The sequence below is a fragment of the Rattus norvegicus genome, chromosome 6, assembly GCF_036323735.1.
Source record: "Rattus norvegicus strain BN/NHsdMcwi chromosome 6, GRCr8, whole genome shotgun sequence".
Lineage (NCBI taxonomy): Eukaryota > Metazoa > Chordata > Mammalia > Rodentia > Muridae > Rattus > Rattus norvegicus.
Window position 1 is genome coordinate 14392264 of NC_086024.1, and position 21445 is coordinate 14413708.

The following is a 21445-nucleotide window of genomic DNA, read 5'->3' on the forward strand; positions in this document are numbered from 1 at the left end:
AAAGGACAACATTTAATTGGGGCTGGCTTACAGGTTCAGAGGTTCAGTCCGGTATCATCATGGCAGTGTGCAGGCAGATGTTTGCTGGAGGAGCCAAGAGTTCTTCTGCCTGATACAGTTTGAGCACTTAGAAACCTCAGAGCCCACCTACACAGTAACACACTTCCTCCAACAAGGTCACGCCTTTCCCACAAGACCACACCTCCTAATAGTGCTACTTCCCATGTGCTCAGCATATTCAACTGCTGTATCCACTCTCTGGCCCCAGTAGGCTTGTTAAAACACATGACCCTCTGAGGGCCATAGTAGGATGCAAAACACATTTAGGTCAGCTTCAAGTCCCCATAGTCCATCACAGTCTCAACAGTGTTTAAAAGTTCAAAGTCTCTTCTGAGATTCATGCAATGTCTTGTTGAGTGGTGTTTTTCCTCCCATGCTCCTGTTCCCAGAAATAATGACTCTGAGACTCAAATATATTTATGAAGACCTAGGCCATAAGCTGTGGCTCTTCCCTGACTAGCTCAGAAGTTAACGTGGCTGGTTACCTCTGTCCAGCTCTCATGTGTCTCTCCTTCTTCATGTCTGGGGTAAGTACTCTCAGGCCTGACTCTATTGCAGAATCTTTTCCGTCCACCGGATGTCCCGCCTTCTGTTTTACCCTTTCCTATAGGCCATAGGATTTTTATTGACAGGTGACGTGTCTATGCAGTCCATAAGAGATTTTCTCTATAATTCATCCTTTTAGCCCAGTAAAAGGCTCTTTATCTTACATCAATAAACTATATACAATAGTAACTAATATGAAACTATCAGGTAAAATTTACACATATGTATTGGCAACTTTGGGTAAAGTACTCTATTATCCTATTTAGCCTTGTTTCCCAGTATATCTGACAGACTTTTTGTGAAGCAGGAATTATGAAGGACTTGCCTACCTTGTCCCTGCAAAGCTCAACAGTTGACTTCTCTGTGTCCCATTTGTCCATTTTGGACGTCATTCTGTCTACATAGTTGAGACAAGAGCATTTTTTTGTCCAGTAGCAACTTACCACATTTGAAGCAAGCTCCATAAAGAGATTCTTTGATACTCACCATCTGCTTTAAAGTGGAATGGGGTATTGTCAGGAGCAGACCTGTGTCATCAAAAAAAAAAAAAAAAAAGCCTAAAGTAATAAAACATCTTTAAATGCCATAGTCTGTGGATCTCTAGGATTTTGAAGACACCATATATCTATCTGTAGTACATCAGAATTGTTTATTTCTAGTTCACTACAACCTAAATAACCTTGAAAACATCTACAGGAGATTAAGTAAAACTTATTCTTGTAAATAACTACACTAGTACCTACAGGACCATACATCTAATTGGCTATTAACTTGTATTTCTAATTATCTTAAATAGTTTGTAATAGCAGATTTCAAAAGGACCAGAACTTAGCATTGCATTTTTAAATGAATTGCATAAGTAAAATATCATAGCATGTTGTAGCAAAATAGGATAAATCTGTATCAATATACAAAGATCTATACCAATGCAACAAAATACAACCTCAATTTTATATCAATATACAGTGTAAGATTTTTTGCTTATAAACGTTCTTTTGTTGGTTCCCTGATTCGATCATAACTTAATATCATATTTTTTCTGATCTAAATTCTGCCATGTGGCTAGTCACCTCTGTTCAGCCCTCGTGGGTCTCTCCTCCTTCATGTCCGAGGGTGAATCCTTTCTGCCTACTGGATATCCCACCTTCTATTGGACACTTTTCTGAAGGCCATGGGATATTTATTGACAGATGATGTATCCATATAGTACTCCAGAGATTCTCTTACTATTCTGAAACTTCATAGTGAGGAAACACTGAACCTAAGCAAGACCAAAACCCAGCTGGGCAGACTCCAAACTCTGCACCTCCATGCCTGTGTCCAACTCCTTTCAGCTTTCTCGACTGCAACACAATCCTTTGTCCTGGGCTGGTTCCACTCCCTGTCAGCAGCTCTCCTTGGCAGGCATCCCACAGCTCTGGCCTCTCTAACATCTAGGGTCTCTGAGGCAACTTCAACTTCACAGCTTCTTTTTCCAATGTCCAGGATCCACACACTATCTTCTGGCTCCCAAAGGGCTTGGTCACTTCTATAGTACTGCCCTCTGTAGCACACTAGGCTCTGGTTGACTCCACTCCATTGCTTCTGCTGTTCTTGGTGGTCATCCCATGGTGTTGGCGTCTCCAATTTGCTGGGATCTTCAGCTGCAATTAGCCTTCACCGATATCCTTTCACAGGCTCTCTTCATGGTCCCAAGCCTCAACTTCTTTGCATGATCCCTTCCTTCCTGAGCCATCAACTGCAGCTGAGGTGGCACCTTCACAGTGGCCTTCCCTGCCCTCTCACAGTGCCAGGCCTCAGCTGCTCTCCATAACCCCTTCAAGTCTTCAAAGCAATACCACCTGAGTGATTTTTTTTTTTAACACATTGTCAAGTCCAACAGAAAGCATGAGGTCTGTCTCTGGAACAGCTTCTTCATGCTCTCAGAAAACACTTCTAGAAAATTTGACCTCAGCAATGTTGGTCTCTTCTTAGTCACCTCTAATTTTTTAGCTCCAGCTGACCAGCATCAGTTGTCCCAGTAACCTGAAGATAGATTGATAGAGCTCACACTGCCATGTTTTACTACTCGCAGGGCTGGGCCATAGCCTCTTGTTCTGTTCTATCCTCACCAGCTCTCTGTGCTCAGTGGTTTCCTTCACATCCTATGTCTGTGATGGAACTTGCTCAGTAGATTGACCTTGATCTCACAGATGCCTGTCTCTTGAGTGCTAGAATCAAAGTCGTGTGCTACTGCGCCTTCACCTGAGCTTTTTCCTGTTAACCTGAAACTTGCTCTGTACTGGGCTGGCCTTGAAATCAGAGATCATCTGCTTGCCTCTGTCTCCTAGAATTAAAGATTTGTACCAACATGAGTGGACCTAAGCTTTTCTTTAATTCCTCTTCACAAGATCTTTTGAGTTCTGGGTTGAATTCATTCCACAACTAGTTAAGTTGACAACTGAGAATAGCCATCACAACTCCTGCCTTGTCGGTTTGACACTATCATATACCTCCTTATATCCAAATGAAAGCAGTAAGCTGGTCATAATGCCTAACTCTCCCCTGTTCAACTGCAAACCCATAACAATAAGTTTAGCTGGATAGGTCTCGCCCTGGGTCACCATTCCCTTAATTCCATTTGATGTTATTGAACACGGGATTTAGGTCCATTTTACTATTGGTGCCCCTTTACTCTTTGAACCATACTTTTTCTATTTTTCCTTCCTAAGCTTGCTATATGTGATCAAAAGACTCTTTATAAGAAAGAACCATAGGGCAGAGTATATGCTAGGCCTTTTTGAGACCCCCCTCCCTCAATACAGCCAATCTGAATCTTTTCACCTTAGCCTCAGGCAGACTCTTTAGACAAGGCAAAAGGCATTTACACTCTTCACCAAAATATCACAAGAATGATCTCTAGACTTAGATTTTTTTCAAAATCTACTTTGTTTAGTGTTCTTAAATGCTTCAGCCTCCCTTCTAACCCACCAATTAGAGGTAGGGGGAAAAGGTTAGTAGTAAAATGGAGATGTAGACCTGTTTAGAAATAGTTCTCAGGGGTGATTCCACTCTTTGTTGTGAGGATACCAGCAGTCCCCTGTGGGTCAGTAGACCGTGCCCTCAGATAGAAAGCTGGGTAAAGTAGTGGACTCAGAAACCCTGGTGCCCTCAGACCTGAGGACCGTGAGTGTTTCATCTACTCTCAACCAGGGTCCTGTCCTGGAACATGTGACTACAACAGACACCCCATGGAGAGGACTGTGACAATTAGTCACATAGAGGCAGCACCCCTCCACATGCAGATGACAGTCCGACATCCCTAACAACAGACCAAGCCAATAGGAAGCATCTGCTTTTAGACCCCACCCACCCCAAATGTATATAACACCGTGTCCTCAAGGAGTAAAGTGCACAGGAGTTATTTCATCGGCCTTCTGAGAGCATCATAGAGAGCTGTAACACTTCGGGGAAGAGAATTCTTTCCCAAAGCTTGTACTGCTGAAAGCTGCTCGAGCCTACCTTGGCCCTTGGTTACCCACTGCTCTCTGCTGGCCTGCTGCTTAACGTCCTGCAGAAGACACCAGCTTGCCTCGATCTGACTCCCCCTCCCCTTCAGAGAGCGAAACTCTTTGGCCTGCTGGCCACAAGGCCAGAGCCCTACAGATCACTGCAGATAGTGTCTGGTACACAGAACTGGTGACCATATGGGTCGAAAGCAGCTGCAAGTCTGGGCTCTCCCCAAAGGGGGCTGCCCCATGTCTCAGCTAATAGGGCTGCCAATGCCCCCCCCCCATTAGCAACAGACATAAAGATTGCTTTTTTTCTATCCCTCTCTAACCTCAAGACTGCGAACACTTTGTGTTCTCAGTAGCAACTCTGGCCTAGCCCCATGGTATGAATAGATTGTTCTCCCTCGGGGAATAACTAACAGTCCAACCCTTTGTCAGGAGGCTGTGACCACAGCATTAAAGCCTTATTTAAATAAAGGATTCACTATATATCAGTATATGGATGACATCTTGATATGGGGAGATTCTTTTACCTCCTCCTCCCAACTTAAAGACCAGCTAATACCTTCCCTATCGGCCCCTCATAAAACTCAACTTATTCTGCTCATAGCGTTTTTAGGAACAGAAATCTCCCTCACCTCATTACACCCCTCAAACCTACCCTCTCCTCCCCTCAAAAATTAACTGTAGCCTCCCTCCAGAGCTTTTTGGGTAATCTTATCTGGTTTTGACCCTCCCCCTTCCCACAAGCACCTTTCATTCTCTCTTTAACCTTCTAAAAAAAGATAAAAGGCCCTCCTTCCCAAGAACACTGTCTGCTAAAGCAACCCAGGCTCTAAAATTCATCAGTGCAGCCCTAAAAGGTATGGCTCTTGCTAAGTATGACCCATAATGCCCATACAGCTCCTTTGATTCCTCCCCTATACCAACCCCAGAGGTGCTAAAATGGCTCCACAACCCAATGGGTGGTGCATCCTGAATTCTAAATGTGGTGGATGCACTCATTAATAGGATTAAAAATGGCAGGGACAGAGTCCCACACACCTTGTGAAAAGAACCTGACATTCTCGTCACCCCGTTTTCCCTGATACTCAATGGCTAAACAAAAATCACTCCCATTTGTTATCAGCTTAATAGGATTCTCAGGGCAGATTGACAACCTTTATCTTGATGAAAAGGGGTCTGTGCCCTCCCTTTGTTGTGGTGGCTACACCTGAAACTCTTTTCAAACAAGCCCATGGTTGGAGCCTCCTCAGTTTTTACCCATGGGGGAGATATGGGCACCGCAGCAATAATGTACTACTGTATACCAGACGCTACCTGCAGAGATCTGCAGGGCTCTGGCCCGGCTGGCACAACCAAAGAGCTGTGTTCTGTGAAGGGGAGGGGACGGAAAGCACTACATCACAGCATGCAGGAAGACATGATGCTGGAGGAGCCTCAAGTGCTACATCCTGATCCAAGGGCAGCCAGGAGACGATCTTCTACATGTGGCAGAGCTCGAGCACTCAGAGACCTTTTCCACCTACACAGCTTCACACTTCCTCCAACAGGGCCACAACTATTCTAAGCAGACCACACCTCCAAATATTGCCGGTGCCCATGGGCCAAGCATTTTCAAACCACCACATAGTTTTTAGCACTGGTTCCTTGTGATGGATCCCTAAAAATAGTATTGCTTTGTCAAAGGTTAGCTGCTATGGCTATTCCCATACACTGCTAAGTAACACACTTGCTTGTTACACTTTCAACAGTCTTCACACCAGTGTAGTCCTCATTTCCTGTTACACAGGCTTTCTGCCAGTTTTCCCATGAACCAGTTTTCACCTGTGGAATATAAATGCCCAACTGGTGATTACACTGCTCTCTATGCTTCCTTTTGGTGTAGTCTAGTTGACCAGAAGCAAGACAATTGTAGACTATTTGATAGGGAATTTCTTTTATATGCAATTCCCCTCCTAACCTTAGAAATTTAGAGACGAAATGAGCAATTTCCATGGTGTATAATTGTCCAGTCCTGAACTACAATAGTGACCTCTGGCTTTCACATACTTTGTCTAAATGACACTCAACACAGACAGTTCCTGTGAGTCTTAACCATTGAGCTCTCTCAGCTTCCCAAAGTGCTTTTTTATCCGTACTTGACTGAGTCTTTGCAGAGACTTGACCTGTAAATGCAGAGGCCTAACTTCACTATTCTTACCATATTTGTGTGATTCATTCTTTCCTGTTTGCCTATTGGACTCTTGATATATTGAAGTGTGTCATTGGATGAGCCGAAAACTTAGTCTCTATTGTTTATCTTTTGTATTTGCTCACAGTTTAGAAATAAGATTGTTTATGAACTGATCTTTTTTCTGATTTTGTAAGATGGGACTTCTTTTAATATCCTTATCTCAGGGAACCCTTGTTTCCTTAACTTTTTTATGTTCCTTAAGGTTCCAATATTTACACCAGAGATTTTGTTGGTGTGATTTTATTCAACACTTGAAATGCAGTCGAAAGATGAACAGAAGTAACATATTCACTCAATCTGCATACTAAAATAGGAAGAAGTTAGACTCCCAGGAACTGAAGGGCAGACCATAGTGTTAATTATTGGAGACTCCTGGTGTTATTCTTGCAGGGAAAAGAATTCCTTTCCAGAAAGGGATGTTTTGTGGATTCACACAATTGAAACAGTGACATCTTCAGTAGACATTTAAGTAGTTCAGTCAGTAAAAAGTGGGATTGGGTTTTTAACAGGTTAGAGGAAGGAGACTGTCATTCAAGCTAATTTAAAGAGTTGTTGATAGAGCAGTAAGAAGAGTAAACATTCATTGGTTACTTCCTCATTACTAAGCATTTTAGTGTATACAGGTCACAACAAACCCCCCCCCCCCAAAAATTGGTGCTTTTATTATTCCTATTACAGGCTAAGTCTCAGAGGAAGAAAGGAAATCACCTGAGACAACTCAGCTTAGCAGAACCAAGATTCAAACCAGATCAACTGCCACTCAAAGCCTGATCACACTTTACCAGATCACACTTTTAAAACTGGAGTCAGATTTGAATGTTATCACCATGGTAGTGGTTGTTTAAGAGTGTGTTGTTCTCTTAAAGACGTTGTATGGTGTTGACAGAAAAGTAAGGTCCCCCATAAGGAAGAAGAATGTGTGTCTGGAGTATCCGCCTTGGATATTCTCTAACAACCTTGACTGATAGCATCCTTCCTAACGGGGTAACCCCTTGTTGGGAATTTTCCAAGGGGTCCTCGTGTAGGCACCGATATCAAATTAATATCAGCCATCTCTGGTCAGCAGTAGAGAAACCAATCTGCAAAACACTTAAACAACTTTGCTCTGAAGATAGACATTAATAACCCAGATATCAAACTCAGAGCAGATAGATAAACAAACAAACAAACCCAGAAGGGACAAATATATTATTTTGGCAAACTTCTAAAGATGATCAGAGACTAAAACTAACAGTATTTATAAATAATATTACATTGAAGACATGGTAGACACTGGAGCAGACATAACCACAATCTCTCCAAAATCTTGGCCTCAAGATTGGCCACTTCAAGAGGTAGATATACTAATTCTAGGGCTTGAAACTTTATCCCAGATAAAACAAAGTGGCTTAAGAGTATAGAGCCAGAATGTCAAAGAGGTAACTTCAGGCCATATGCAACAACATAGCCATGAATTAATGGAGAAGAGATCTATTGCAACAACAGCAATCATGGATTAGCATTCCTCCATTATCAGGAACAAAGTGTAAAATGAGAGATGTTCCTGGTGAAGGAATCAAAAAATGTATTATCAAGAACAGTCACGGACTGTCCAACTTACCCTTAAGCAGGACTCAACAGAGGCTAACTCTTCAACTTTCTGTGGAGGAACCAATGTTGGCAGAACACCAATGGCCCTACCACTACAGTAGTTAACTAGCATGCGTTTTGGGGTAGAACAATGGCCTATGAAAGAAAAATTACAGGCACTAGAACAGCTAGTCTAAGAGCAACTGGAGGCTCAACATATATAAAAGTCTGCCAGCCTTTGGAATTCTCCTATATTTGCTATTTTTAAAAAATCTGGCAAATGGAGGATGTTAACAGATCTGAGAGCAGTCATTAAAATCAGCCAGCCCATGAGCTCTCTACAGCCTGGAATTTCATTGCCTTCATTGTTACCTAAGGCATGGCCTATCATAGGGATTGGTTTGAAAGATTGCTTTTTCACAATCCTTTGCAAGAGCATGATAAAGTTTTGTTTTCTCTGTACCTAAGTATAATAATAGTTGTCCAATAAAAAGGTATCATTGAAAAATGCTTCCACAAGGAATGTTAAATAGTTCTACCTTATGTCAATATTCTGTACAACAGCCATTAGAAATACTGTATACACAGTTTCCTCAATCCATAATTTGCCATTATATGGATGATATATTACTAGCTGATTCAGATGAAAATTCCTTAGGAAAAAATGTTTGAAGAGAGTTTTGCTTTGTTTGGGATTACAAATCACTCCTGAAAAAAATACAAAGTATTTTAATTATATAGGATATAGGATAGGACTGCAAAAAATCTAGCCATAGGAGTTACAAATAACGAGAGACCAGTTAAAAGCTCTTAATGGTTTTCAAAAATTATTAGGGATATTAATTGGCTAAGGCCCACAATTTGATTAACTACTCAAAACCTAAGTAATTTATTTTAAACCTTATAAGGTAATGAGGGCTTAACTAGTCCAAGAAAATTATCAGCTGAGACTTAGAGAGAATTGGCCCTGTTAGAAAAGAAATTACAAGATGCACATGTAGATTGTTTGGGCCCAATGACATGATATTTTGCCTTCTACTCATTCTCCTATGGGAATTCTTATACAGAAAGAAGATTATATCTTAGATGGATAATTTCAGCATACAAACAGAGTTAAAAAATCAAAGACCTATGTAGAAAAAGTTTCTGAATTGATTCTGAAAGGAAAACTGATACTTCATCAATTACTAGGACTAGACCCAGAAGAAATTGTAGTACCTCTCAGTAAGGCTGACATTTCCTCCTGGGCAGAAAGTGAACGTTGGCAAAGGGTTTTCAGTAATTAGGGAGAAGAAACTAACAACAAATACCCAAAAACAAGTGACTTCAGTTTATAAAAAGAACTGATCGGATTATTTCTCATGTAGTAAAAGGGATACCAATTTCTAGAGCCTCTACATTCTACACTGATGTACGTAAGTCAGGAGAGGCAGGTTATAAATCGGGGGAAATAAAGTAAAGTGGTTCAGAGCCCTTTTGTTTCAGTCCAAATATTAGAGCTGCATGCCATTCTTATGGCATTGTTAGATTTTTCTAAATATCTTATTGTAGTCACTGACTCTCACTATGCAGAAAGAACGGTTTTGCACATGGAGACTGCTAAACTTATTCAGGATGGTTCAGAATTAGCTTCATTGATTATTCAACTACAATAGTAATCAGAAATAGAAGTCATCCATTGTATATAACACATATCAGACACTGTATAAATCTGCCAGACCCTCTAGCACAAGGTAATAATGAAATTGATCAACTATTAATAGGAAATGTGCTAGAAGCTTCAGAATGTCATAAAGACATCATGTTAACAGCAAAGGTTTAAGGAAAGATTTTTCCTATCACTTGGCAACAAGCCAAGGAAAGTATAAGGAAATGTCTTGCTTGTTCTTTATATAACCAAACTCCATTACCTGTAGGGATTAACCCAACCAGCATACAAAGAAATGAAATTTGTCAAATCGGTGTGTTTCATTTTGCAGAGTTTCAAAAATAAAAGTATGTGCACCATGCCATAGGTACACCGTGAATGCAGGATTTCAGTGAGCAACTGTTCAGTTCTAGAAAGGTTGATTCTGTAATTACACATTTATTAGATGTTATAGCTATTATGGGCTTGCCTGTACGAGTTAATACTGACAGTTCTCTAGCATATGTCTCTAGTAAAATGAAACAACTTTTTGCATATTACAATATAAAGCATATTACAGGTATACCACACAGCCCTTTAGGATAAGCAGTTGTAGAGAGGTCTAAACATACTTTAAAAGAGATTCTTAATAAACAGAAAGGGGTAACAAATACCCCCAGGGAGAGATTGCATAATGCTTCATTTACTTTAAATTTTTGAATGCTAATGAACAAAAAATACAACAGCTGCTGAGATATTGGATTATGGAAAAAACTGCCAAATCAGAACAGCCTGTCTATTTTAGGCCTTATCTTCAGAATGGAAGGAAGTAAGAAAATAAATGTGTTAAGTTGGGGAAGAATTTTGCCTGTTTCAACAGGAGAAAAAGAAAAAAGAACAAAAAAAATCTATGGATTCCAACAAAATTAATAAAGATTAGATTTGACCAGGGGAAACCTCCTGAAAGTCTTGACTCCAGATGGGAAGGGAGACAACAAAACAGGCAACGTGAATGCTGGTGCCTCTACCTGGAGCAGCTCTGAGGCTGGCTGACACATGCAGATGTCTCCAGCCAGGACTTCAGCTAAGCAAAGCCAGGAAAACTTGTTGGCTACAGAGTCCTAAGGATTTATCATGCCATTCTTTCAAGTGGCATAGATAGAAACTTGTATTATAGTTTGGTTATATAGTCCAAGCTATCTCCCAAAAATGGACAGCTGCCTTACCTGCTTTAAGAAAGAACGGAGAATCATCTTTAGCTGTTTTGTCCACACTGCGCATTCCATACATATGTTAATGAAGAAATACATATTGCCTTTGAAAGTTCATTTCCAGAACAAAAGGACCAGCCCTAAAGAGGAAAAGGCCAGGAGCCCAGATGGCCATCCTCACAGACTGCCTCATAGCAGTTTGCTCCAGAGTCTGCATCCAGAGGAGCTCCAAGTGCACAGAGTGTGCACCTGGCCCTGCACCGAGTGTCAGCATCGCTTCCTAACTGGGCTATGCAGTGAGCGACCAGGCTCCCGCCCCTTCTTCCCTGCCCCGTCCACTCTTCCTAACCAGCAGACGTCAGCAGCCTTTCCACAAGCATGTCACTCTGCAGCTCCAAACCCAGCTATGAGTCTCACTGAGGTGAAGACCATCCCTTCTGATAGCCCCAAGTAATGGTGTCAGATATGGCGGAATAGAGCCGCAGTCTTCACTGACGGAGGACACCACGGTAAGGTATGGGTGGCAAAAACAGTATGAACCCAGAGACTCTTGTGGAGGACAGCGTTTAAGAGGTGTGGAAGTGAGACTCTGAAAAGCTAGAGTCACCCTGTGTCCCTTTGCTCTTAAGGTTCTCAGGAACATCACTGTGTGTGGCTCCTAAGTTTACTCTTCCACCACCCGTCCAGAGTTCGGATTGCATCGGATGCCTCCACAGCACTTCACGTCCAGCGTTTAGAATTGAACACCAATCTTTCCTGAAATCTTGCTCCAACCACAACCACCTTTCAGATAATTTCAGTTCATCATTCAGTTTCTCAGTACAAAAGCTTGGAAATTGATCTAGTGAGATGGCTTTCATCATGTACAGTTAGAGATACCTTTTAGCTTCAGGATGGCCTCTTACTAATTATTGACCTCTAGTCCAGTGTCTGAGACCGCTTTATACTCCTGCTTCCTTAGGCTTCTGGAGAATGTAGATCACCACAGTGCCAAGTGATGAATAAAACCACCAACAGCCAAATTCATATGCTAAACACTGAAACCATTAAAAACAAAAGTAGGGGCTGGACAGATGGCCCTGTAAAAAAAGTAGCACTTGCTACTTTTCCAGAGAACTCAAGTTCACTTCCCAGCACTCACATGGGATAGCTATAGCCACCTGTCACTCCAAGGGATCTTTTGACCTCAATGGGCACCTTGCACAACATACACACATATAAAGACAAACACTCATACACATAGAAAACAAATAAAAAACAAAAACACTGAACTGATCTTAGAGATCATACATGTGTATAAAATCAAAAGAAGTAGGATTAAATTTAAACTTTGGCATTAAATGCCTTATATTGATGTGACCATGATTTCTCCAATAGACTTGGGTGGCCAAAAAAGAAAAGGAAAAAAAAAAAAAAAGACCCCGTAATAGCATAAAGTTGTGACTGTCTACAGTTGTTCTTGAACCCGTACTATAAATGATGTATCTTTGTCAGGCTGTTAGCGATTGAATTAAAAGTTAGGCTGTAAGCTGCAGTTGGCTAGAGACTAAGAATCTGGCTTACCACTGAATCCACAGCACCCAACAGATACTGATCTAGCCAGTTGAAGGAATAAGTGGCAGAAATAGAAAATGAAAGGGAATGGTGTAGAAGAGCACTGAGGAGAAGAAATCACGAACTGACAGAACACGGTGGATGCTTAGCTTTGCTTCCCACACTCTTCTACAGTCTGAAAGGCTGAGATCCACAGGCAAGCACAGTCACTGTGAACACTGGGCCTCTCTTTCCTGGTGTGCTTGCCTCAGCCACATACCAACTTAGTCCGTCCTTGTGAATCCTCTGTACCTTGACAGAGCAATTTGTCTGTGTCCAGTGACCTCTCAGACATCACGGAATAGACAAGCAGAGGAAGGCCATAGGCATTTCTGCCTGCACTTTTTGTTGTGGAGAAATTCTTCCATATCCACATGTGAGTGGTTTGGTTGTGTATGATACTGTAGCCATAAATAAAATTACAGCTGGGTTATGAGTAGAAGTGGAGCCAGCACATGTGTGCCGAGTTCCCAGCCCTTCCGTGCCTCCTCCCTCTCCTTTGTTCTGCCATCTTGGTTGGTCTAGCAGCCGCCCACATATCTGATTTCTCCCGCTCGAATTAGGGGAGGAGGGAGCTCTGGGCTGCAGGTTCTGCCAAGGCTCTGCATCACATGAGATCTGGCACTCAGCCACAGTCTGCTGTGTTAAGAATTCAATGCACTGCTGATAGTCAAGCTCCAACACTACTGTGTTCTCAGTGCAAGTTGAAAAATGCCAGGAAACTTCATGTCAAGACTCACTCAGCACTCGTTTTGATAAAGTATATGCTATTTCCATTTGGGCTGTTAGGCAGGATTTTTTTAAGACTGGTTTCCAGAAATCCCAGCATAGCAGGAGGAAGGTATGTGGTATCATTGTTGTGGCCACGTGAGCGGATCTCAGAGACTAGCTCCTATCAGCTCAGTACTGAAATATTAGAGCTATGGAAGTTACCTTGTTACTGCAGATTTTCCTGTTTCTGGCTCTTACGACCAATGCAGCAAAGTATATTTTGAGAGCATCAACAACTTGTAAATTTAAAATCAGGTCTAGGACAAGAATAATCACATAAGCTGGGCATGAAGCTTCCTTAGGTGGGGAGGAAGAAGAAGCAATGTTGACTTGATTTATCGAGAAGTTGTATTGGGGTTTTTAAGACCCAAAGTGGAACAAACCCATCTGATGCACACAGTGGGTAGAAGCTGCTGACCGCCACCCCTGGCTAGCAGTAGGACGGCTGGAGAAATTCCCTGGAGGCCCTGCCTTTATGAGGGCAGATGGCAAGCCCCAGAACTGAGCCCTGTGCAAGGCATTGTGCTGCTTGAACCTCTCCTTTAGAGCCATCGATAGAAGCTTCCTGACCTTACAGAGTTGTGCCAGCTAGGACGAGTCTCCTAACTGACAAGCAACTGTACTACAGAGGGTTTAAGTTACTTTCTGTGAGAAAAAGCAAGCAGGTGGTAAAGTGCTTGCCATGCACGTGTGAGATCACAGTTTGGATGTCCAGAACCCAGTAAACCCTGGATGTGCATACTGACCAACCTGTGATCCCAGCCTTGGAGAGATGGAAACAGTGGGTCCCCAGGGAAAGCAGGCTGGGGAAATCAGCCAATAGTAAATAAGGATCTAATTTCTCTTTGTAATGCCCAGGAAGTTATACTTAGCATATCAGAAGTGAAAGGGAGTCAGCCTGCTGAAGAACTGAATGCCAGGGCACTCCCAGAATTACCATACGCCATGCTGTTCCAACACAGCCCACTTCAGACTCCTAGTGAAACTAGTGGAGAGCCCTAGAAAGTGTAAGGGCCCTCAGACTGCCTGGCTGTTAGACCTGGGAATGGTTTTGAAGTTGCTGGCCTTAGTTTTCTTGTCTGTTAAATGGTTAAAATATTAGCAGTAATCAGATGGGCCTGGGAAGTTAATGCATGCCTTACACTCAGCTCTGGGGACACGGTAGGAGTGTACAGATCACTTACATTCACTGTCATCAGGAAGGTGCTGCAGAAAGATATGGCAAGTCACAACAGCCTCTCTGAGGTGCTGGTGGTAGTGGGGTCCCGTCCTCTGTAATCTGGATGTGGTTTTCACAGTTAGCATTATTAATTCCTATTAATACCAGCATGCCAGCTCCTGGGACTGGGGAGAAGGCCAGTTTCTGTGGCATCTACTGTAGAACTATTTCTCTGCCTGCCTTCCCAGTGGAAGAGAACAAAGAGGGAGCTGCCTGTCAGCCATGGACTTGTGTGGCTTCAGAATCTTCTGTCATACAAGCATTTGGATGTCCTTGTCCACTCTTGCTCAAGCTTAGGCCCCCTCAGTCTAGAGCCCAGCAGCACTCAGGGAAGCATTGACTCCTTCTCCTGTTACCTTTCCTTCCTGCTCCCAGTCTAGCTCTGGGTTTGAGTCTGTCTGTCTTCTGATTCCGTGTCATAGGTGAGCTGCTGCCACCTCCTTCCCCACTCTGACGAGTGTCCCTAGCCCATTCATCAGGCAGCCAGGAATGGTGGGCGTTAATGGTGGATGTTACTAAACCCCTGCTAGTTTTTGGAAAGGAACATCACTGACAATTGACCCTGTGGTACGAAATCTGTCTCTTAGGAGTGTTTCCCTGTCACTTGGGCTTGTTCCAAGTAGCACCAGAGTGGCTCGCTTCAGCCTTCCCTTCTGTCAGCCGCCTGTGTGCTTCTGAATGCTATTTCTTTATTTACCCTCCTCTTTCAAATAGTCATAGGCACTAATCCACATTACAGCTTTACAGGCAGTAAATTGAATTAGATTAATTCTAAACACAGTGTTTTTGAACTATATAGAGGCTGCAGCCTTTGAAACCACTAACTTAATTTTGTCCAACCCTTACTCAGTAACTCAAAAAGAGCCAAAGTTTCTTTCTTTCAAATTTGGTTTAAAAAATAATAATAAATTGCTCCCAGACAGTAGTTCTGGGTGCCAAGTTTTATCTGCAGTCTCAATCTTGTGTCTACACTGAAGCTCCTCTAAAGTCAGGGGCGAGGCATGGGTGAGATGTGTGCGTCTGAACATATCCCTGCCTACGAGAGGACAGGCGGAGCTGAAGTCATCCCACCTGGCCTGGTCTCCACCCAGCCTCACGATATAAATGTTTTTCAACTAAAGCTAAGCATGTTCTTCCAATGTAGTTTGAATTGATTTCAGCATCTTGTCACATTGTTTTAGCAAATCTTCATCATTTGAGGTAGGGTGTGTGTATTTGAGAACACCTCAGTTCACCAGGAAGGAGGTGATCAAAAGATGTTGAAGATGTTGTCATCCTGCCCTACCCCTACCATTGTGCTTGTGCTTGCGCTCTCTCTCTCTCTCTCTCTCTCTCTCTCTCTCTCTCTCTCTCTCTCTCTCTCCCCCTCTCTCTCCCTCTCCCTCTCCCTCTCCCCCTCTCTCTCTGTCTCTCTCTGTCTCTCTGTCTCTCTCTCTCTCTCTCTCTCTCTCTCTCTCCCTCCCTCCCTCCCTCCCTCCCTCTCCCTCTCTCTCTCTCAGGTGCAGGAGAGTGGGACCATTTCTTTAAGACTGAGAAACTCCTTATGGCACTGGTCAACTTTTTTGTGAGGCAGTTCCTAAAACAAGAGGAGTGTGGACATTTTCATATCAACAGCAACATTGCAGTCTGGGTGTGCGCGTGGTTGTGCACAGGCATGCGTATGTTACTTTTGAATTAGAGTTAATCTCCGATACTTACACAGCATGAGACTCATGGAGAGCTGTTCTGGAATCGGTTACCAATGCTGTATGTGATGTTTGTTATTGCTGCCCTAGTTTTCCATGCTTTGTTAAACTGTGTGCGTGCCATCTTCAGCATTGGGCATTGTCTAACCAGCCCTTAAATAGAAGGAAGTGTGCACTCAGTCTACCTAAGGTGAAAGCACATGGCAGCTTGGTGCTCTAAAGAAGCCTGCATTCCTCAGTCATGGCAGCTTTCTCTTGGTTCTTGGTGACTTCTGAAACTCACTGATGCAGGAGACTTTGTGAAGACGTTCCAGATGGTGCCACAAAAGGACTCTCAAGTTCCCACCTAACCCATATAGTTCATAGTTCATACTGTTTAAAACTGTTCTCCGAGGAGAGCCTCAAAGAAAGCCCCGTTATATGTTCAGGATATTGATCTGGACTGTGTTTTTAAAACCTAGTCAGCTGCATATTCTTATGGAGCATTCTCTGTTCTTTCTGTTGGTTAAATGCTAAGAAAAGCCACTTGAATACCATTTTCAGTAGCGCTCTGTTGGCTTCTGTGGAGTGGTCGGTAGCTCTGGGGTCTTCTGTAAATACACCCTACTTGGATTTCTACTTGTGTGTGGGTCTTGTACCAGCCCAGATTTTTAAGATCCTGGCCCAGGTCTGTGCCTTGGTTTACCCAGGAGAAATTTGAAAGATGTTTAGTAATTATGACAGTGCAGTTCCCATAGTTGTCACCTGATGTGATCACAGCTGAGGTAGTCACGTTGTCACCCCGTCCATCAAGCCAGACCGAGCTCCTGGCGTGCAGCCCACTTGTGTATACCAGCCGGGTCAGAGGACAGGGGGGTCATTTTGCCATATTGAGTTCAAGTTTCTTCTCTCCGTTTTACTATGATAGATTTGAAACTATATACAGTTTCTGGAGTTTTTAGAGTAGCAAACCATTGCTGGTTGAGTCAGTGCCCCACCATTTCGCACACAACTCCAGTTTAAAAGCCAAATCTACCTATGTCATTGAATTTCTCCATACATTAACAGTTGTGACCTACCCTCTCTTTTTCCTTTCATTTCCAAAATGGCTATGCTCTTGTGTTTAATTTTTTACTTGTTGATGAGATTCCTATAGAACAAATGGATAAAATGTGACAACTATGGCAGTCTCTGAAGGCAGTGGCCTTTGCTTTGGTAGCATGGCTTTCTCTCGATGGGCTGTAAACCGTATGTGCTCTTTGTAAAGTGATGGTGTTATATCACCGAGGTTCTGAGCTCTGCAGGGTGTCATGTTGCTCTATGTAACAAACCCCTCAGCGTCTAAATCCCTGTGCTGGAAATGATTACATAAATCTGAATGGCCATTTCCAGAGTTCTACGAATCTGGAGAATTCCTTAATCTTTGGGGGAAGAGTTTTACAAAGACTTTTTCTTTGTGAAGAAGGACCTGGCCTTTGTAGCAAGTTTCTGTTGGAAACGTCAGCAGCGTTAGCTTGTGTAACTGCTTGGAAAGTAAGTGTGCTGTGTGCTGCGCTGCGCTCTAACTCTGTGCAGATGTGCGCTAGGAGAACACGATGTGCTCATTTGTTGCATTTATGCTACTTTCTTACTTTAAGTAAGATGGATGAAATTACATATTAAATAAAAACAGCAGCCTTAGCAAATGGAAAAAGCCTTGCAGAGACAGTAGAGAGCAAGGCGATGGCTTTAATAACTCATCGACTCGAGAGAACTGTCTTTTTAGAAGCTTGTGCATAATAACTTCTTTGTGGGATTTCCTCAGTGCTAACTGTCTAATGGTCAGAAGTGATCTGCCATTAAATTGTGTTGGCACGGTATTACCCAACACATCATGTTTCTGTCTTGGCCAAATCCAACAGTAATTGTCTACATGCACTCAGGGGCATGGATACCTGTGTGATACGAAACTCCACTGCACAGGAGTGGCTGCATGGCCTTGGGCAGCCTGATGTTTCTCATGTTGAGGCTGCTGCTGTACTAAGTGGTGATACGCAGCTAACACAGCACAGCGTGGTGCGCATTGGTCACTATGTGCTCGTTCTAGGCTCCGAGCGTCTGACTTCCCTTTTACACTTTGGAGTTAGAAAGTTCTTTGTGTTGGGCATGCTTCTCACTGCTGGAGGGAGCTTTAGAATGTAGAGGATACTTTTCTTGTGTTACTGCAGAAGCCAGGTCTGATGAGTGACTGCAGCATGAAGCCCCTCCTCCCATCCTGGGCTGCCAGGTGTGTCTGAGATCCACCCTGAGGCTGGCTCCTCTTCCCAGTCTTCCCCCTTTCATTGGCTTCTTCTGTGACCTAGTTAACTTTAAGAAAGTTTTCCTTTTTTTTTTTAAGATTTTATTTTGTGTACGTGAGTACACTGTAGCTGTCTTCAGACACACCAGAAGAGGGCATCGGATCCCATTACAGATGGTTGTGAGCCACCATGTGGTTGCTGGGATTTGAACTCAGGTCCTCTGGAAGAGCAGTCAGTGCTCCTAACCGCTGAGCCATCTCTCCAGCCCCAAGAAAGTTTTCAAATGCAAAAGGACTTTGTTCCATCTTTATTTAAAAACAGGATTGATCAATAGAAAGCGTTAGCTGGAGGCAAATGTGCCACTTCCTTATTGATTTCAGCACTGCTGCCCACAGGCAGGCTTCTGGGAGGGTGAAAAGAAATATGAACCGCACTCCCAGGATAGACTGAGCTGCAGTTGCCAGAAGCAGGCCTCCTTTTTATATGGAAGAGATTCTGCAGCACCTAGTCCCTCTCAGTGAGCTGCATGTACAGTCTCACAGCTCCGAGTGGCTGCTGACTGCTGCTCTGGGAAGTTTCCTGCCGTGGCTTTACTAATCACCAGATACTATTCCGGGTTGTTGTTGGCATTCTGGCTAAGCTCCACCCCCCCACAGCTACCTGGCAGTAGCCAGGTATGCTCCGCCCCACAGTTGCCTGGCAACAGCCAGCTGTGCCTGACTATAAAGGGGGCTGCTTGCCCCCTCCTCTCCCTCTCCCTCTTGCTCTCTTTGTTCTTCTCTTCTCTGCTCTCTTCCCCACTGTCCCTGTTCCTTCTCTGCACCCCACCCTCGCTCCCCTCCACGTGCTCATGGCCGCCTTTCTTCTCTTCTACTCTTCTCTCATTAAACCTCTCCATGTGGAGCCATGTTGGCTTGGTGTGCTCTGTCTGGGCGCGAGCAGAGATTTAAACCCCAACAGTTATATATACCAAAGCCTACTGACTTCCTGCTAACTAACACATGCGGCTAGTTAACACACCTACTAACGAGCACGGCTGTGAGCCAGAGTACGGAGGACGTGGGATGTGTCCTCCATGGTAGTCAGTTGTGCACCAGCAAAACCAAGCCAGTGAGTGCCAGGAAAGTCTGTCCACCGAGGGGAGGTACTGAGAAACCGGAGTAAGAGAGTTAGTTGTGGGCAGACCCCGCCTTATGTCACCTGCCCTGTCAGTTCAGCAGCTGTGCCCTGTCACTAGCCCATTGTACTACTTGTCCACCAAGCGCCCAAGCACACACATGCTGCCTCTCCCCTGCTAGAGAAGCCACAGTCCCAGACTGAGGGGACAGATCTCCCTGGCCTCCCACTTCAGTTAACACACATTCCCAAAGAAGGATATGAGCATCACTCTTGTCTTTATTAGACTCTTCGCCAAAGCTGTCCTCAAGAGAACTTACTGGATGCTGGATAATCTTTTAAAATAAAAAAATATGGCTCTGGAAATGTAGAAGGCTTGCACATTTGACCCCAAGAGATACCCTAGTTCAATGCGAGGTGAGAGGCCTTTCCCAGCAGGCTTGAGATTATCAGCCCAGATGGGACTGTAGAGGTCTGCTCTGCCTGAGCATGGGGCCCAGAAGGAAGGGGAAGGGCCAGCAGTCATCCTGCACAGTGCAGTTGCCTACCGCAGGGCTAGAGTCAGAGACAAGCCTCCAGCAGTTTCCCTTTCCTTTCCTGTATCCAGGACGATTTCTCAGAGGAAAGAATGTGAGGGCATTAGTATCACTATCTGTTTGATTACTGTGTTGACATTTTTAAAGTGCCATTAATCATAGGAAATGGAACTTAATGATGTAGAAAATACCCAGCCAGAGAATGTCAAGGAAGGGAGCCATGGCCTGGAATGCACAGGAAACTGGAGCAAACTGCTTCTTAACCATAATTTGTTACTTTGTGTTGTTGTGGTTTTACCTCAGCTCATTAAGGGCAGCATCTGTGTAGGCAAGGGAGGGAGCGAGCAAGCCGGGCAAAGGTGAGGTCTAAAGGCAGCAGTGTGGCTGTGTGGTGTGTAGAGCGTATGGAAGGAGCATCCAGCTTTCAGTTATAGCTTTGAGGTTGTACTTGCGTTCTTTTGGAGGAAAAAGTCACCTTTTCTCTCACACCTTCCCTTCTATGCTGTTGGGTTGCTGGAGGAGCGGGAGAGTGCCCCGCCCCTAACCACCCTCTAGGACTTCCTTACCTGTTGAATGCTCTGAGCTTTCTAGGGAATTTGACTTGTGTGTGGCTCAGTGGCATTTGTGTCATTGGAACTGGCAGTGTCAGGCCACAGGCAGAGCTATGCATGTCCAGCTAGGATGTGGAGCGTGGGCAGTGTCAGAAGCCAGCAGTGCTTGACACATGCTGTGTTGCACTCTGGTATCATCAATAGATCGTATTTGACTATTAATCTAAATTCAAGTGGTTTCCTACTGAAAATTGCAGGAAGCGTGAGATAATGTGACACTGAAATGTCGGGCACGGCTCACTGTAAAACGTTCTTGGGCCAGCTTGGAGCAGGTGCCACACTTGGAAACCTTCTCCCCTTTGCCCACATGGCCTTTAGCTAAATCTTAGCATAGCACCCAGCATACTATAGACTATCCGACTGGTGTATGGTGTCCTAGGGTAAGAGAATCTGAAAGTGACCTATATTGGACCTTTTTTTTTTTTTTTTTTTTTTTGGACTTTTATTCCCACTAAAGGTTTTTGTCGTTCATTGGGGGGACACTGTATGAGATTGGAAAGCCTGAAATGCAACAGAAAATAAATTCGTCTCTCGGAAAAGAAGGCATAGAGAAAACTGCCGAAAGGTTGCAGACGACTGCACACACCCTACAGGTCATCATAGATGGTCTGAGCCAGCCCAAGACCTTTGACATCCGAACAGGTGAGTGGCTATCCTTGTCTTCAGGATGCTCCATCACCACCTCTGGTCCTTACGACTGGAGAGGGTCAAGGGTCAGCTTTCATCTTCCACAGTCACTCGGCGTTCATCTTCCACAGTCATTCGAATTCCTGTCTGAGGTCAAAGCTAGAAGCATGGCTTCAAACTCCCTGTCCATGTTGTTTTGCAGCTGCACCAAGCTGGACACATCTCCTGTGCTATGCTCCTGTGTGTGCATGGACGCATGCTCTCCCTGGCTCTCCTGTGCTATGTATGC

General features: G+C 43.8%; 1 protein-coding gene across 5 annotated transcripts in view; it reads left to right on the plus strand.

Annotated features, from left to right (window-relative positions):
* The window catches only part of Srbd1 (S1 RNA binding domain 1), a 190944-nt gene that overhangs the window by 165713 nt on the left and 3786 nt on the right, over positions 1-21445 (plus strand). For 4 of the 5 annotated variants that reach the window (XM_039113056.2, NM_001399769.1, XM_006239708.4 and 1 more), the window contains one exon: positions 20987-21171. In XM_039113056.2, coding sequence (XP_038968984.1) covers positions 20987-21171 — 185 coding nt within the window. Of the gene's footprint in view, positions 1-449; positions 20967-20986; positions 21172-21445 lie in introns of those variants that run through there. The other variant, XM_039113057.2, reaches the window with a different exon arrangement.